The sequence below is a fragment of the Neoarius graeffei genome, chromosome 21, assembly GCF_027579695.1.
Source record: "Neoarius graeffei isolate fNeoGra1 chromosome 21, fNeoGra1.pri, whole genome shotgun sequence".
Lineage (NCBI taxonomy): Eukaryota > Metazoa > Chordata > Actinopteri > Siluriformes > Ariidae > Neoarius > Neoarius graeffei.
This window is the reverse complement of record NC_083589.1, coordinates 31,331,113-31,350,966: the sequence shown is the minus strand read 5'-3', so window position 1 is coordinate 31,350,966 and position 19,854 is coordinate 31,331,113. Positions and strand designations below refer to the sequence as shown.

Genomic DNA, 19,854 nt, shown 5'->3' with positions numbered 1-19,854 from the left:
CAGTGAGTATTAATGTGGTGTTTAGACATGCCATCTGATGAAAACTAAATGAGAAATTATGTCTTTAGTCTTATCTGCAATGCACCAGTGGAGCTGCTGCTTTTTAATTCCAGCTAAATAGGACTTGTACCTAATCGTCATTTAAGTTAAAATAGATGTGGCCACAGTTTGTCTGGAATGATAATGTGCAGCATTATTGGATAACATTAATCACCCCAGATCTAAACTATGTACTCTGTCCTGCTTTAGATTTTGCTCGGGCAGAAATATGGCACCTCAGTGGACTGGTGGTCATTCGGAGTCCTTCTGTATGAGATGCTGATCGGTCAGTCACCATTCCATGGGCATGATGAGGAGGAACTGTTCCAGTCCATACGCACCGATGACCCTTGTTACCCTCGCTGGCTGACCAGAGATGCACGAGACATTCTCATTAAGGTATTAAAAACTGTATTCAACTGAGATTGATATACTATTTAATAATCATTTTAGATGTGGGCGGCACGGTGGTGTAGTGGTTAGTGCTGTCACCTCACAGCAAGAAGGTCCGGGTTCGAGCCCCGTGGCCGACAAGGGCCTTTCTGTGCGGAGTTTGCATGTTCTCCCCATGTCCGCGTGGGTTTCCTCCAGGTGCTCCGGTTTCCCCCACAGTCCAAAGACATGCAGGTTAGGTTAACTGGTGACTCTAAATTGACCGTAGGTGTGAATGTGAGTGTGAATGGGTGTCTATGTGTCAGCCCTGTGATGACCTGGCGACTTGTCCAGGGTGTACCCCGCCTTTCGCCTGTAGTCAGCTGGGATAGGCTCCAGCTCGCCTGCGACCCTGTAGAACAAGATAAAGCGGCTAGAGATAATGAGATGAGATTTTAGATGTTTAAGAAATAATTAGGTGAAAATTATAGGTAATAATCAGAATTTGTGTTCATTCTATGGTACAATATTTGTATTAATATTCATAGAAACAGCAGTGGGATTGAATGTGAAAAGCAGGTCTGTGTGTGTAATTTAAAAAATTATTAAAATTTTTATTATAATTGTAGACAAGAAGCCTTTATTTATCATACATACATTCACAGACTTAAGCACAGTGAAATGTCTCCTCTGCATTTAACCCATCTGAAGCAGTGAACACACACATGCACACACAAGTAAGCAATGAGCACACACATATACCCAGAGCAGTGAGCAGCTATGCTACAGCACCTGGTGAGCAGTCGGGGGTTAGGTGCCTTGCTCAAGGGCACTTCAGCCCAACCTTCGGGCCATGGCTGCCCCATGTTAACCTATTAGCATGTCTTTGGACTGTGGGGGAAACCGGAGCAGCCGGAGGAAACCCACACAAACATGGGGAGAACATGCAAACTCCACACAGAAAGGCCCCCGCCAGCCACTGGGCTCGAACCCAGAACCTTCTTGCTGTGAGGCAGCAGTGCTAACCACTACACCACTGTGCAGCCCACTTAATTGTATAATTTGTGTATAACTGTATTAGTACACACATCAGCCAACTAGCAAAAAACAGCTTAACCACTGGTTGACGATACAAATGCCCAAATAATAATAAACTGTCGATCACTAACCAATTTACACAACAACAACAAAAAAAATCCTAAATTGTATCATGCTTAAACCCATTTTCTTCTTATAGAATAATATCAGACTCTCTCTCAATATGACAGGATTGTCAGGGTGACTCTGAACATCTCAGGAAAATCCTATTATTAAGTATTTTTTAAATGAACAAAAATTCTATTCACTATAAACTTTATGAACAGACTCCTGGGCATCTCCAGTTATGAGGCTGGCTGAGAACATGTGTACAAAAGGTCATTAGAGAAGTGTGTACAAAGGGTCATTAGGAATACTGCCTTTTTACTTGATTGTAAATCTGCATTTTAAACCAGATAAGCCAGTGTGTGAAATATATCTTTATAATATCATAATCACTCAACTAATGTGGGCTAATTTCTGCCATGAGTGGTGGAAGGCGAGTTATGACACTTTTTTATGGGTTTGGTAACAGCTCTTCGTGCGTGAGCCAGAGAGGAGACTGGGTGTGAAGGGAAATATTCGGCAACATCTTTTCTTCAGAGACACTGACTGGAATGCGTTGGAAAAGCGGCAAGTGGAGCCACCATTCAGACCCACTGTGGTAAGCTTAAAACATTCAACTATTTATATAGTTCTGTTCAGGATTTGGGGTTAAATGTCCTACTGACCTGGGTTACCTCTTTTTTTTTATACAGTTTAAAATATTTACCATATCTTCATTATTTGCAAATAAACAATGTGTCTAAAACTATATTAATTTGCCATGAACATTATTGTTTTTTTGGAAAATTAGTCCACAGATTGGTACTTAGTGTCGCAAGCGCATTTAAATTTCTCGCTAAAAGGTATGGCCAGAGTTCACAGTACTTCTCCCCGATTGACATCTACCCAACACACCCCTTCTCCGAGCCAAATTCAGAGTTGTCCCCATCACATCTACCACCCTCCACTCTCCCACCACCCAACCATCATTGTCAGTGAAACAAGAGGATGCTGTTTCAGGCTCTTCAGTAAGCACAATATGAAGAAAGTAGCCCATTCTAACTGTGTCCCACCTGCCACCCTATGACACTGTGCAGATCAGTTAGGTGTTGAATTTACCTGGATTACCTCCTTGCAATTATGCAGGGTCCCAGATTGCTTCAAAGTTGCCAATATCACCGCAATCCCCACGAAGGACAAGGTAACCTGACTGAAGGTTTATAGGCCAATTGCACTCACTCCATTCATTATGAAGACCTTTGAGCACCCAATATTTGGCCAACTGAAGTCAATTACAGACTCACTTGTCACTTCCCAGGGCAAACTGCTTGGTCAAGGATATAGTAGACCTGTAACTTCACCACCTCCAGAACTACCTGTGCATCCACTAATACCTATGTAAAGCTCTTGGTGGTGGATTTTAGCTCTGCCTTTAACACTGTTGCTCTTGAGCTACTCGATAACAATCTGAACCTACTCTCCAACACCTGTCAAAGGATGCCCAATTTCCTGACACAAGGGCATCAGTCGACTAAGGCGCCATACCATAAATCCGGGGACCCGGGTTCGATTCCAACCCGAGGTCATTTCCCGATCTCTCTCCAGCTCATTTCCTGTCTCTACACTGTCCTATCCAATAAAGGTGAAAAAAGCCCCCCAAAAAATATTTAAAAAAACAATGTATTTATTTTAATTTAGGAAAATCTGAAATAATTGCTTTGGTTCAACCATCAGAAATTGGTTTACATGAAGTTAAATATTTCAGGTCAAATCAAATGAATTATTTATATTGTATAACACTACAATATTAGGTGTGATCGATTACCTCAATTTTTTAAATTTGAGCCAATGTTTAATTTTTTTCAGTGTACTGTTGTGACCACAACCATATACAGCACTGATATGGCACAGCTAAAAGAACCCTTAAAGCAGTGGAAAAACAAAGAGAGTTGCGCACGAGTGACTACGTTTTGTATGGAATGTTGTATGGAACGTCGTTGGTGTATATCCACCAACATGGCCAACATCTGAGTTTCTATTTTGGTTTGACGTCACTTGCAAGTCAAGGATACAGCTAGGGTTACAGTGGGGGAGCTAGTCCTCTGGTAACCATGAGAGTTTGACTTCCCTACTCGCATCTGTATTGCAGCGTGCCTTGCCAGATGGCAGTAGGTACCACTTTTATGATGGTCTTTGGTATGACCCGACCACGAGTAGAACTTGCACTCTCCCGATCGAGAACCGGACATGCTAACCACTAGGCCAGCTTGTGGTGCCTTACTATGTAATGTAATATAAAAATGTATGTAAAAGTTCACAGGCAATTAAGTGATTCTGAATAAACATAATGTAAACGTACACCTTATTATAGGAAGTGGCTAAAATTACACAAAAATGTAAGTCATTTCCCATTTAGTGACTGATTGCTGTTCTTTAATTACAGCTGAACAGTAGTTATATTAGTCAATTAAATAGAAATGGCCTACCGGTATATTTTTTGGAAGGTGCAGCCACACTGTCACTCTGTGAACGAGATAAAACACTCCAATCTAAACTGTTTACTCTGACCTGTATTTTGACCCAAATAGAACATGAAAAGCAATGGATAACAGTTTTTATTGTATTTGTTATGTGTCTCCATTAAAATGATCCTCATTAAATCTGCTCTCTGTTTGTAGAAATCACCAAGTGACTGCAGTAACTTTGATAAGGAGTTCATTAATGAGAAGCCTCGGCTGTCCTGTGCTGATCGGACCCTCATCAACAGTGTGGACCAGACTATGTTCAAGAACTTCTCTTTTATTAACCCAGGAATGGCTCACCTTAAGAACCCCTGAATCTCTCTCTCTCGCTCTCTCTCTCACTCACACCATCATCTCTGCGCACCCAGAAGACCATCGCATGTAATGAAGAAAATCAGTAAAGGAAATATTATACTATAGTGTCAGTGTTTATACTGTGCTAAAAGAAGTCAACTGATGTTGGAGGTTTCTCAAACCATTCCACATACTTGCACTAATAAAAAAAAACCCATGACCTTTGCATGCATGCACATGTGGATTTCAGAATTAGTTTCAGCTGTAAGTTGTGTGCACTGACGTAAAAATCCAGCTGAGAATGTATGCGTGTGAGAGAGGTTTTCTTGTGGTTTTAATTACAGAGCCTGTGTGACTAATTGCTTTTGTTGTTTGACAATTGTTTGTTGTAAATGTTGTTTTATTTAGAGTTAATGAAGTCTTGATATTGGTGAAATCAAGTTTGCAGTGTTCAAGGTATTTTAACAAAGTGTAAAGAATATAGTCTGCACATGAAAGCCAAAATACATGAATGTAATATATGGATATATGGATTTACTCATAGGTATATTACTTGTATTATTTTTACTGCCTAAAATCTTTGTGTAAGTTATAAAAATTGCAATTATTAATCATGTTTCACAAATATCTAAAACTACCACTAGGAATGTGTGTCTATAGTAAAATTCTTTAGAAGCAAGATAAGAAGAAGACTAGGCTAACTATTCAATTAAATTCAATTTTATTTATATAGTGTTTTGAACACTTGTGTTAAAATAAACATTGACCCAAAGCAGGTTTACAGAAATCTGAATGTAGATTTAGTTCCCACATAAGCAAGCCAGATATAACATAAACACTACGTTCACACTGCAAGGCTCAATGCTCAATTCTGATTTTTTTGTGAAATCCAATTTTTTAGTGAGGTCGTTCACATTAACAAATATATGCGACTTGTATGTGATCCTCAGTACGAACGAAAAGCGACCTAAAAGTGTTCCGCATGCGCATTGCAGGATACGACGACGTCACACGCAGTGAGCATGGCCAGTGTTTACGGAAGTAACCTAAAGTTTCCTGTGTATGACAGTAGCCAGCATGGAGTACCTGGCGATGATGCAGTTGTTGTTGCGACGGAGCCAGAACATGCACAATAGCCTGATGTTAAGGAGGAGGTTGAGAGAAGGAAGAGGGCAAGGGTTTTGGCTCAGGCGTTCTGCGGGGTAGTGACTGCAACCTCCGTTCAAAGGAACGTGTGGGTGCGGAGTCGCATTGATGTCATGCGCCATGTTGTTGTAACTATTTTTGAGAGACCCGCCGCCTACTTCAGCGCAGAATAGTGACATTTGTGGCTTGTTGATGACGTGTAAGTCGGATGAATGCGACCTGGCGGTTCAGACTGAAGTTGCATATGAAAAGATCGGATAGGAATCGGAATTAGGACCACATATCCAAACGGCCTGGGTCGGATTTGAAAAAATCGGATCTGTGTCATTCATATTGTCAATAAAAGATCGGATACAGGTCACATATGGGCGAAAAAATCGGATTTGAGTCACTTCAGCCTGCAGTGTGAATGTAGTGGAAGAACCCTTGAGAGGAACCAGACTCAAAAGGAAGCCAATCCTTTTCTGGGTGACACCGAATAGTGTGATGAGTCATTAATTTTCCACAGCTGTATAGGATAACCTCAATAAGTACTGAGTATACTGAAAGGTTGTTCATTATGAGCATCAGGTTTTGTTTTTGTTTTTTTAAGATTACAACAGATGCTTTTAGGTACGAGTTTACAGAATCCAAGTGAAGGTGTCCACAAAAGAACAGGTGAGTGTTGCTGTGGCAGCGGGGGCATGGTCAAGCATCGGTCTGTGAACGGAGGGCGGAGGCAGGGAAGGTAAGTGGCAGAATCACTACACCTAGTTAACCTGTGTTTGTGTCTTCCCCAGTGACCACACCCTATAAAAAGGAGAGAGAGAGAGCAGAGGAAGCAGACTCTCCCCAACCAGAAGGCTTGTGTGTGTCTGTGAGAGCAGTAGATAACAGCTGAAAAGCTTCCATATTAATCATCACTGAAAAGTGTAAAAATAAAGAGTTTGAGAACTCAGTTCTGGCCTGCCGTGCTTCTGTGCTCCACCCACCCTAAACGATTGCAACAGTGGTGCCGAAACCCAGGATCCGGAGTACAGAAGCACGGCAGGCCAGAACTGAGTTCTCAAACTCTTTATTTTTACACTTTTCAGTGATGATATAGAAGCTTTTCAGCTGTTATCTACTGCTCTCACAGACACACACACACAATCCTTCTGGTTGGGGAGAGTCTGCTTCCTCTGCTCTCTCTCTCCTTTTTATAGGGCGTGGTCACTGGGGAAGACACATAAACACAGGTTAACTAACATCAGGTGTAGTGATTCTGCCACTTACCTTCCCTGCCTCCGCCCTCCGTTCACAGACCGACGCTTGACCACGCCCCCGCTGCCACAGTTGCATATAAACTATGTTTGCAGTCCTTACAGTAATCATGTGGAACTTTCCAAAGTAGCTTTTCATACCGTATATCCATGTTGTGTCATCCACAGCATCCATCCATTATCCATAACCACTTATCCTGTGCAGGGTCGAGGGCAAGCTGGAGCCTATCCCAGCTGACTATGGGCGAGAGGCGGGGTACACCCTGGACAAGTTGCCAGGTCATCACAGGGCTGACACATAGAGACAAACAACCATTCACACACACACATTCACACCAATGGTCAATTTAAAGCCACCAGTTAACTTAACTTGCATGTCTTTGGACTGTGGGGGAAACCGGAGTACCTGGAGGAAACCCACACAGACACGGGGAGAACATGCAAACTCCATACAGAAAGGCCCGTCATCTGCTGGGCTTGAACCCAAAACCTTCTCACTGTGAGGTGACAGTGACTGCATTTACATGCACATAGAGAAAATCGAATTTCTGCCGTTGCTCGACTGAAATCGAAGTTCTAAATGGCATGGAAACACCTTAGCTAGGCTGAAATTGAACCGAACTTGATTTCTCGTAATCGAGCTACACGACCTAGATTATGCGATTTTTGCCGAACTACTTAGTGCATGTAAACCCTATCAAGCTATGTAGTTGAGCTACTTACTTCAGCACTGCCCCTTCCGGGAGTGACGAGACCACAAGCGGGAAACACGACCGCCTCAGTCGGCATGACAACAGTAGTAGCGAGCAGCAGAAGAGGTCAGGAGGAACAAACGAAGAAGAGAAAATGGCTAGCAGAAACGTGCACTTCTGGAGCAATGAGGAGACAGAGTTCATGCTCATTCAGCTTAAGGAGTTGAATATATTAAAATTAATGGACGGGAGAAAAACGCGCAATGGAGAACACGGAACTGATAACTTTGTTTACACTCTTGAATAGCTCTTCTTCACGACGACAACCGGAAGTGTACCAACACGATGGGGCGTGTAGCGCCACCTGTGGCTCGGGTGCACAATGTACCGCACACAATAGCTCGATTTCCTTGTGTGCATGTAGGATTGGATTTCTCTGGCACCCCTGCTGGGACCCTTTGCTCGATTACCGACAGCAGCTCGATTTGGATGTGCATGTAAACGTACTGACCACTACAGCACCATGTCTCCCTCCATCCACAGCAGCAGCAAGTTATTCACAAGTGCAAGAGGCCCTAAGCATAAGTAGAGCATCTGGATTTACCAGGCAGGGCCAAATGGCAGAAGGAGTCAGGATCTGGCAAGAGCACCCGATCAGGCAATATAGCATGCTTAGCTCAACAGAGAGAGAGAGAGAGAGAGAGAGAACAAATAAGCACTAATGTCATGGCTCTGTAATTAGATGTTTTCTGCCCTTCTCAGTGCTATATTCAATATTTCATCAAATGCTTTGAGGTAAGTGAAGTCCGGCTCTAATCCTCCAGGTCAAATGCTCCAGTAGGGATCAAAGATTAAAAAACTCAAAAAAAAAAAGCAGGAATACCTATGCATCAGGGCATCCCGACACAAATTGAAGAGTCAAATATCATGAGATCTGATTTTTACAAATCCGTTTCAAACCACATTCATGTTCTTAGTCTTTTTTTAGTCATTTCATTTGTTAATATACATCCATTCCTGCATTTCAGGCCTGCAGCACAATCCAAAAAAAGTTGGAACAGGGAAATTTAGGGTTAGTAATGAGATAGAACAATTAAATAATGATGAGATTTGGAACAGGTGATGTCAACAGGTGACTGTACTCGTGATTTGATACAAAATCAGTATCCAGGAAAGACCTAGTCTTTGAGGAGCAAAGATGGGCCGAGGATCTCCAGTTAGTCAACAAATGCATGCTAAAATAAATTTTTTTTTTAAATAAAAATAATGTTTCTCAAAAAAGGTACAAAGGGATTTGGATATTTCACCTTCTACGGTGTATCACACATCACATCACATTATCTCTAGCCGCTTTATCCTTCTACAGGGTCGCAGGCAAGCTGGAGCCTATCCCAGCTGACTACGGGCGAAAGGCGGGGTACACCCTGGACAAGTCGCCAGGTCATCACAGGGCTGACACATAGACACAGACAACCATTCACACTCACATTCACACCTACGGTCAATTTAGAGTCACCAGTTAACCTAACCTGCATGTCTTTGGACTGTGGGGGAAACCGGAGCACCCGGAGGAAACCCACGCGGACACGGGGAGAACATGCAAACTCCGCACAGAAAGGCCCTCGCCGGCCCCGGGGCTCGAACCCAGGACCTTCTTGCTGTGAGGCGACAGCGCTAACCACTACACCACCGTGCCGCCTTCTACGGTGTATAATATCATTAAACATTCAAGGAATCTGAAGGAATTCAGTGCGTAAAGGGCAAGCTGAAGACATGTGATCTCAGATCCCTCAGACGGCACTGCATCGAGAACCATCATTCATCTATAGCTGATATAACTGCATGGGCTCAGGATTACTTTGGCAAACCTTTGTCAAGCATGACAATACAGAGTTACATCCACAAATGCCAGTTAAAACTTTACTGTGCAAAAAGGAAGCCTTATATTATCTGTGTACAGAAATGCTGTTCTCTGGGCTCAGAGGTATCTGGGATGGATCAATCACACAGTGGAAACATGTGGTCAGATGAATCAGTATCACAGGTATTTTTTGTAAGAAATGGATGCCATGTGCTGCAGACCAAAGACAATAAGGACCAACCAGACTGTTACCATCAACAAGTCCAGAAGCCAGGGTCTGTCATGGTATGGGGTTGTGTCAGTAACTTAGCAAAGGTAACTTACACTTCTGTGATGGCAGCATTAATGCAGAAAAATACATTGAGATTTTGGAGCAACATATGCTGCCTTCAAGACGACATCTTTTCCAGGGAGATTTCAACAAGACAATGTAAAACCACATTCTGCACACATTACAATGGCATGGCTGTGGAAGAAGAAGGTGTGTCCCCTCTGTCCCCAATTGAGAATGTGTGGTGAATTTTGCAATGAAAAACATAACAATGACGATCCTGTACTTTTGCACACTTTAAGATCTGTTTGCAGGAAGAATGGGACAAAATAACACCTGAAACGCTTCATCACTTGGTGTCTTCAGTCCCTAAACATCTTTTAAGTGTTGTGAGAAGGAATGGGAACATTATAAAGTGGCAAATGCTTTACTGTCCTCGCTTTTTCCTTTTTCTTAAATATGTTGCAGTAATCAAAATTGAAATGTGCTTATTTTGAAAAAAAAATTCACAAGGTAAAATGTCAAATAATCTCATCTCATCTCATTATCTCTAGCCGCTTTATCCTTCTACAGGGTCGCAGGCAAGCTGGAGCCTATCCCAGCTGACTATGGGCGAAAGGCGGGGTACACCCTGGACAAGTCGCCAGGTCATCACAGGGCTGATACATAGACACAGACAACCATTCACACTCACATTCACACCTACGGTCAATTTAGAGTCACCAGTTAACCTAACCTGCATGTCTTTGGACTGTGGGGGAAACCGGAGCACCCGGAGGAAACCCACGCGGACACGGGGAGAACATGCAAACTCCACACAGAAAGGCCCTCGCCGGCCACAGGGCTCGAACCCGGACCTTCTTGCTGTGAGGCGACAGCGCTAACCACTACACCACCATGCCGCCCCATGTCAAATAACATGATGTTATATTGTTTTGAGTGCAATACAGGTCAAAAAATAATTTACAAATAATCTTTTCAGTTTTAATTTCAATTTCAACATACCATCCTGACTGTTTCTGATTTGGGGTTCTCATCTCATCTCATCTCATCTCATTATCTGTAGCCGCTTTATCCTGTTCTACAGGGTCACAGGCAAGCTGGAGCCTATCCCAGCTGACTACGGGCGAAAGGCGGGGTACACCCTGGACAAGTCGCCAGGTCATCACAGGGCTGACACATAGACACAGACAACCATTCACACTCACATTCACATGGTGGTGTAGTGGTGTAACCACTACACCACCGTGCTGCCCTGATTTGGGGTTGTAGCAGCATTTGTTTAAAGAATGTGTATAATGGAACAAACCATATAAACCATACTAAACTTGTTTTTCATGTACATGCATACCTACAGTAAAGTTTCATTTATAAAGTACACACAAAATGACATCACCAGCAGTAAAAATAAAATAATTTATAAAATAAAAAACTTATTTTATAAAAATAAAAACATAATAATGTGAATGTGCTCTCTCTCTCGAACAAATGAACGAACGAACAGGATTCTGACATTTCCACTTAATGTTTTTACCATGGTTGAAGCATAGAAACAGTTCCAAGTGTGAAAACCTTTTAATTACACAGGATAGTCAAAGCAACAAAAAACACCAGGCATGAAAACACACCAATAGAAGTGAAGAACACAATGATCATTGGAATGGAAAATAAAGACAAACTCAAGACAAACTAACAGAAGCTGGGGTTTAAATAAGGTGAGTAATAAGTGGAAAAAAGTGAAAGCAGGTGTGCATAGTTTATAAGCAGGGTGTATGGGAATTGAAGTTTGAGGGGTCGTGCTTGTGTGCTTGAGCAAGTCACAGGATATGGCAGTCCCACTGTATATACAAAAATGTTACAGATAGCCTTTGCTTGGACAAAACAAATGTTCAAAAACAGGATGACAACTCTCTCAACAGAGATGTGATGCAGCTCAACTTGTGCCATGTTTCTAACTAGCTAATGTGTCAGTTCGGGCTTCTCACAACAATGGACTTGCCACCTCAAGAATTATAGGACTGCAGGAATTTTCTTCCCAAGCCAAAGGGGGTGCCCCCCACTTCTCCCCATGACCCTGACAGATAAGCGCTATAGATAATTAATGGATGGATGAATAACAAGTGTCAGTAACAGGCTGGTCCTCAATGGAAGGAGTATTTGACAGCACTTCAACCACATGACTCTTTGGCATGGACAAACCATCCATGGAGATCAGGATTCTGAATGAAACTGAGCACATGATTGGGAAAAAGACATTATCATCTTACTTTCAACATTTTATTGTAACATATTGACTATTAGGGTGGCACGGTGGTGTAGTGGTTAGCGCTGTCGCCTCACAGCAAGAAGGTCCTGGGTTCGAGCCCCGGGGCCACCGAGGGCCTTTCTGTGTGGAGTTTGCATGTTCTCCCCGTGTCCGCGTGGGTTTCCTCCGGGTGCTCCGGTTTCCCCCACAGTCCAAAGACATGCAGGTTAGGTTAACTGGTGACTCTAAATTGACCGTAGGTGTGAATGTGAGTGTGAATGGTTGTCTGTGTCTATGTGTCAGCCCTGTGATGACCTGGCGACTTGTCCAGGGTGTACCCTGCCTCTCGCCCATAGTCAGCTGGGATAGGCTCCAGCTTGCCTGCGACCCTGTAGAAGGATAAAGCGGCTACAGATAATGAGATGAGATATTGACTATTATATAGCCAAAATAAAATTACTTTTTTGCCTTGCTTAGGCTTTCTTCCTGGAAAAGTCATGTTTGCTCAGGAATCAATTTAACATACACAGTGGTGAATGTCGTCAAGTTACCTGAAAATGTCTAAAACCTTCGTAGCAAAGTGCGTGCTTTCCTTACACAGTGAACATCACACATTGAAGCTGTTGCATAGCTACATTCCATAGCAAAATGGACGTAAGACAAATCAATTCAATTTGTACACCAAATTGACATCAAGATGTCAGTGATGCTTCTGCACTGCATTTAGAATGGAATCCTTCAATGTGTTTTTTTCCCCCCTTTTCACTTCTGGTGAAAACACATACAGATTTTAAAATGCTAGAATGCACTTGCTGTTAAGACACATTTAAAAGAAAAACTTAGCTCAGGATAGTCTGTAATTTTCAGAATTGGTAGAAAATGTTATAGTTTGACTGTGTGAAGGGTTTCATACATATGATTGATGGCCTGCCAGGTTTCAGAAATTAAATATAGATATTTATATCAAATATAAGGAAAAGTTTGTGAAATTAAGAACGTGTGTTTACACAAGAAATTTGCTATGCATAAATGTAACACTTTAGCATTTCAGGAGGAAATGTAAGCCAAGCTTGTGACAAGGTGACCCAAGGTGGATTTTATTTCACTTTATTTTGCTATTTTATTTTACTCTATGCACTCTCACACACACACATACACATACTTGGTGCAAGTATATTGCTGGTAATCCAACAAAGGTGAGACTCATCATGTGTTACCTTCTGGTTCTACCTGCCTTCTCTCTATCCACACTTGACATGCGACCATGCCGCCTTTGCCACACTGATTAACCTATTTACCTGGAAAATGTTCCAAACAGGTGGGGTTTTTTGAACATTCCACTACTTTTACATTTTGTTGTTGTTGTTGTTGCCCTGGTCCCAACAGCTTTGGAATGTGTTGCAGACATAAAATTTGATCTGGAAAAATATTGATCCGGAAAATAATCTTTTCAGCAACATCAATATCAGCTGCCGGTATTACACTGAAAATCAATACAATGCAACAATCAGAGGAAATAAGATATCATTTATTCATTTCAATACCAGAAGTCTGTATGCCAATTTCCATAAAATGAAGGAATATCTCAGTCAGTTCAATACTCCATTCAATATAATAGCCATATCAGAAACTTGGATCAATGATGAGATGGGAGTAGATTTTGAGCTGAACAGGTATGAATTTAATTATATAAACAGAAAGAACAAAAGAGGAGGGGGAGTGGCAATATATGTTGATAATAGTTTGGAATATAAAATTAATAATAAAATGACGGTAGCTGTTGATGATTGGATGGAGTGTATTACAGTAGAAATATGTTGTGAAAAAATGAAAAATATAACGGTGAGCTGTATATACAGATCTCCTGGCTCAAGCATAGAAGTTTTTATAGATTGGATGGAAAGTATGTTTATAAAATCAATACAGAAGGTCATGTACATCTGTGGTGATTTTAACATTGACCTCTTAAATCATAAGAAACATAAAATGACAGAAGAGTGCATTAACTCAGTGTTCAGTATGGGACTGTATCCAACTATTACCAGACCAAGCAGGATCACTTCTCACAGCACCACTTTAATAGATAATATATTTACTAATATCCTGGAAAATAATATAGAGAGTGGACTACTATTAACAGACATCAGTGACCACCTACCTATTTTTAATGTACATTATTGTAATTATAGCAAGAAAAAGGATACTAAAAATTATAAATATATAAGAGTGAAAACTGAAGAAACCATGATTGCACTAAAAAATGACTTAATGATACAGGACTGGAATGTAGTTTATAAAGAAAAAGATGTTGATAAAGCATATGAGGAATTTTTAATAATATTCAATGAACTATATAATAAAAATTCTCCTATAAAGAAATACAGTAATATACATAAATATACAAATAGTCTGTGGGTCACCAAGGGGCTACAAAATGCCTGCAAAAAGAAAAATATATTATACAGACAATTCTTAAAGCATCAAACTATAGAGGCAGAGGAAAAATATAAAAAATATAAAAATAAATTAACTAATATTATGAGGATATGTAAGAAAGACTATTATAATAAATTAGTGGAGAAAAATAAAAACAATATTAAAGGTATATGGACTGTACTAAATGGTATTGTGAGAAATGGATCCAAAACTACAAATTACCCGGAGTACTACATTGAAAATGATAAGATCATAAATAATATGGAGGATGTGGTGAATGGTTTTAACCGATTCTTTGTAAATGTGGGACCAGATTTAGCGGCAAAAATAAAGGAACCTGAGACAACACAATGTGGGGAAATAGAAGATATGGGGGACAGAAATCCAAGTACAATTTTTCTAACTGCAACTGATGAGGAAGAAATTATCCAAATTGTAAGAAAATGTAAAAACAAAACCTCTGCAGACTGGAATGATATAGACATGTTAACAGTAAAGACAGTTATTGAGGGAATTGTGAAACCACTCACCCACATCTGCAATTTATCTTTTCAATCAGGTACATTTCCAGACAAAATGAAAATTGCAAAAGTGATACCATTGTTTAAAACCAGAGATAGACACCATTTCACAAACTACAGGCCTGTTTCTTTACTCCCCCAATTCTCCAAAATACTTGAAAAACTTTTTTCAGATAGACTGGACAAATTCATTGAAAAACACAACCTCCTTACAGACAGTCAATATGGATTCAGAACGGACAGATCAACATCGATGGCACTAATGGAACTAATAGAGGAAATCACAAAATGTATAGACAATAAAAAAATAGCAATTGGAGTATTTGTGGACCTAAAAAAAAGCATTCGATACCATTGATCATAGTATATTATTAAGTAAACTAGAAAAGTGTGGTGTTAGGGGAGTTGGGTGGAGCTGGCTGTCGAGCTATCTAAGAAACAGGCAACAGTTTGTGCAGATAGGTGACCATAAATCTCATTTCATGAACATTACATGCGGGGTACCACAGGGGTCAATATTAGGTCCGAAATTATTCATATTATATATTAATGACATATGTAGAACTTCGCAAGTACTGAAATTTGTTTTGTTTGCAGATGACACCAATATTTTTTGTTCCGGTGAGAATTTGCAGCAGACTTTAGAGACAATCACAACTGAAATAAATAAACTAAAACTATGGTTTGACAAAAATAAATTATCATTAAATCTAAGCAAAACAAAGATCATGTTGTTTGGGAGACACAAAATAGATTGTAATGTAGAATTGATAATAGACAATACTAAGATAGAAATGGTACAGGAAATTAAATTTCTTGGTGTGATTTTGGATCATAAAGTCTGCTGGAAACCTCATGTAGGATACATACGAGCAAAACTGGCAAAGTGCTCGGCAATTCTGTGGAAAACAAAACATATCCTTGATTGCAAATCTTTGCATACTCTATATTACTCGTTATTTTTGCCATATCTGACTTACTGTGTCGAAGTCTGGGGAAACACCTACAAAACCACTCTGCAGCCGATATGTACAATACAGAAAAGAGCAATAAGGACAATAAACAAAACAGGATACAGAGATCACACAAACCCACTATTCATAAACTCACACATGTTGAAATTTATGGATCTGGTCAAATTCAGAACAGCACAAATAATGTATAAAGCGAGAAATAATCTATTGCCAAAAAATATACAAGGCATGTTTAGTGAGAGAGAGAGGGGGGATATAATCTAAGGGGAGACCTAAATTTAAAAAAAAAACCAAAGTTTCGAACAAATATGAAAAGCATGTGCGTATTGAGCTGTGGGGTGACTTTATGGAACAGACTGGAGACAGAAATAAAACAAAGTGTAAATATAAATCTGTTTAAAAAAAGGTACAAAAAATATTTTTAAACAAGTATATAGAAGAGGAAGTATGTCAGCGGAGGATGATGAGGGATAAATAGAATAGGGTTGATTGTTATATTAGAACTAACTTAGTATATGGTATATATGGTATATATTTATTTATGGGGATAGTTTATATATTCATATTTACAGGGATAGGTATGCAGTAGATATTTATTTTTGTAATTATATATTTATATATTTATGAAGTGTATATATGGTATATAGTATATATTTTTTTTGTAATTATATATTTATATAGATATTCATGAAATGTATATATGGTATATATTTTTATAGGTGTATTAATGAAGTTTGGATTTTGGGGTAGTTAAAAAGGGGTGGGAAATTAAAAAAGTATTGTACTTCTTCCCACTCCTTTTTCGAACAATGTGCGGTGTATTGTAATGTATTAGCTCTTTATGTATTTTATTTATTAATTTTTTTGTCATTTTCTCGTTTTCTTTCTTTTGTATGTACAAATAGTTACATACATTTTTATACATGTTCGAAATAAAATAAATTCATTCATTCATTCATTCATTCATTCATTCATAAAATTTAGAATGAGTGTTTAACAGTTTGAAAATTAAATATATTTTCTTTGTATTATATTCAATTGAATATAGATTGAAAAGCATTTTCAAATCATTGAATTGTGTTTTTATTTACATTTTATACTGTACCCCAATATTTTTAATTGGGGTTGGAAAAAGTACTGCATGCTCATAATACCTTAAAAAAATAAATAAACAAATATATTAATTAAATTCTCCAAAAATTTGACTGAACTCCGATTAATCTGCTCATGATGCTTATCACCACATCACATTGCTCTCTGGATTCTTAGGGTTTTGGGACAGTGCCCTCTCCAGTAACACCACTAGTGAAAACCCAGTCGTAATAACCATAATCATGGGTATGGATCCAATTCAGAAAACAATTTGGTCTGCACAGACCCTCTAATGTTAGACTGTGGTGCACAGCCTAACACCACAGTTTCAAGATTATAACGGACATTTCTAACAAAGGGATCTTTTCCTCTTTTGCTGATAAATTTCATCTCCTAAGCTTCCACCTTTTTCACCATTTTCAAGCGACGCACTTTGTGCAGAAAAAATTTCATCCAATTCAGAAATGCCAGGTGAGCAAAGCTATACCCAACCTGAATTGATGCCTGCAACAGATGTAAATAAATCACCAACCCACCTTGTCCATAAGTTTTGAGCTTATCCAAGACTCATAGACTTTTGCTTGAGAATATTCAACATCCTACTTTTTTGGGGGAGAATTTATTTATTTATTCATTCATTCAATACATAAGGATGCTTCCTATCTATCCTATTTATACATATTTTCATGTTATTTATTCATGTTAATTTATTAACCCCGCCGACAGTAGTCGGAGGGGTTATTATTTTCACCTGCGTCAGTCTGTGTGTGTGTGTGTGTGTGTATCTGTCTGTCTGTCTGTCTGTCTGTCTGTGTGTCTGCAAGATATCTCAAGAACCAATGGATCGATTTGGACCAAATTTTGTACGTGTGTTGCCAATCACCCAGGAAGGAAACCATTAAATTTTGGAGGTCAAAGGTCAAGGTCATGGCAGAACTTCGAAATTTTCGCCCAATGTATTTTAATAGGGAAAAGGCGGGGTTTGCACTCGTTAGAGTGTCCCTGTCTAGTTTTGTTTAATATTCGGCATTTGGGGGTAATAAATGGTTGGAGGGTGATGTCAGGTATGCCTTATTATAGTTTGACTAATATAAGGGTCTGTCACATCACCATCAGAGTCTCTTCTGGACTCTCAAAACACACTGCAGCCTGCAGACATTGCCACCATGGATGACTATTCCCAACATCACTCACACACAGTCACATTCAAATTCAATATCATGCCTGTTCACTATTACAGCTACAAAGTATTTAAGGACTTCTGAACCAGCACATCACTGCGAAATGTACTGTACACTTTGTGTAGTTGTTGCCAGTTATTACCAAGCCTTTTGATCATGTTTTGCTATTCAGGTTTTGACTGTTTACTTCATCAATTTGTAGTAAACTTAGAAACTGTGGACGTAACGTGTTTTGGGTTGATTTTAGCCCTACAGATTCATGTGTTTTGCCTGTAGTCTCTGATATCCTGTTTGCTGATCACCTGACTCTTTGACTTGTTTTTGACAATAATTCTTTGATCAAGATTTGGATTTGTCTGCCTGTTTAATAAAGAACTGTTTGAATGGCAGCTGAATATTTCAGTCTCTGCTTAACAGGGGCATGATCAGGCTTTTATTAAGCAATGGTTTCATAGCTGATAACATTTAAAACATTTCAAACATTTACATACATAGCCCATGGTAAGAGCTACAAACCTCATTTCCAGAAAAGTTGGGATATTTTCCAAAATGCAATAAAAACAAATCTGTGATTTGTTAATCCACGTGAACCTTTATTTACCTGACAAAAGTCCAAAGAAAAGATTTTCAATAGTTTTACTGACCAACTTAATTGTATTTTGTAAATATAAATGAAGTTAGAATTGGATGACTGCAACATACTCAAACACGGTTGGAACAGAGGCATTGTCATCATTGTATTAAATAATCTTTTCTTTTAATTACACTTTTTAATCATAAGGGAGGATACTAATACTGAGGATACTAATTGTTGCAGTTTCACAATTGGAATTTTTGCCCATTCTTGCTTGATACAAGACTTCAGCTGTTTAGCAGTCCATACATCCACAGTAGGAGACAGATCTAGACTAGTAGCAGGCCAATCAAGCACATGCACTCTGTCTATGAATCCACACTGTTGTAACCCTGCAGAACGAGGCCTGGCATTGTCCTGCTGAAATAAGCATGAACTTCCTGGGAAGAGATGTTGCCTTGATGAATATGTCTCTCTAAAATACCAATATATGCCCCAATATATCAATGGTACCTTCACACACGTATCTCACCCATGCCATGGGCACTGATGCACCCTCATACCATCACAGATTCTGGCTTTTGCACCTTTCTCTGATAAACTTGATTGTTGCGTTCACTTTTGGCATAGAGAACTCGAAAGTCCAGTTTTCCTGAAAACAAGCTGAAATGTGGACTCATCTGTTCACAGCACACGTTTCCACTGTCTTTTAGTCCACCTGATATGAGTTCAGGCCCAGGGAAATTGGCAGTATTTCTGCATAAAATTGATTAATGGCTTCCTCCATGTGTAATACAGTTTCAAGTTGTGTTTCTGGATGCAATGGCAGACTGTTAAGTGACAGTGGTTTTCTGAAGTACTCCCAAGCCCATGTGGCTATATTTGCCACATTAGCATGATGGTTTCCCAGACAGTGCCATCTGAGGGTTTGAATGTCACGCACATTCAACAAAATCCTAACAGGACTCCCTTCCAGGAATGTTTCCTGACGTTCACAGGAGTCTTTAAAGAGGTCTCTGTCAACAGTGTCCCAAGCTGGAACCCAAGAATGTTCTTCAGGAGTGTAACCCTCCCAATCCATCACCAACTACTGGACAGCACCTCGGACACGGCAAGAGTCCAGCAAATGGTGAACTGTGAAGATGGGCTGTCTGTTGATACAGGGAGGAGAGTGGTTTTGAGGAGATGGGCAAGGGGAGAAGTAACTACCAGTTGTAACAGGCTGCAACAAATGTTTTCACATCTTTCTCCATGTCAGTCCACCAGAAGTG

At 39.7% G+C, this 19,854-nt stretch overlaps 1 protein-coding gene across 2 annotated transcripts in view; it reads left to right on the top strand.

Annotated features, from left to right (window-relative positions):
- The window catches only part of prkcq (protein kinase C, theta), a 73,596-nt gene extending 67,243 nt beyond the window's left edge, over positions 1 to 6,353 (top strand). For both annotated transcript variants that reach the window (XM_060902977.1, XM_060902976.1), the window contains exons 16-18: positions 250 to 438; positions 2,024 to 2,152; positions 4,212 to 6,353. In XM_060902977.1, coding sequence (XP_060758960.1) covers positions 250 to 438; positions 2,024 to 2,152; positions 4,212 to 4,370 — 477 coding nt within the window. In that variant the 3' untranslated portion in view covers positions 4,371 to 6,353. The remainder of the gene's footprint in view (positions 1 to 249; positions 439 to 2,023; positions 2,153 to 4,211) is intronic.
- Positions 6,354 to 19,854: the final 13,501 nt, after the last annotated feature.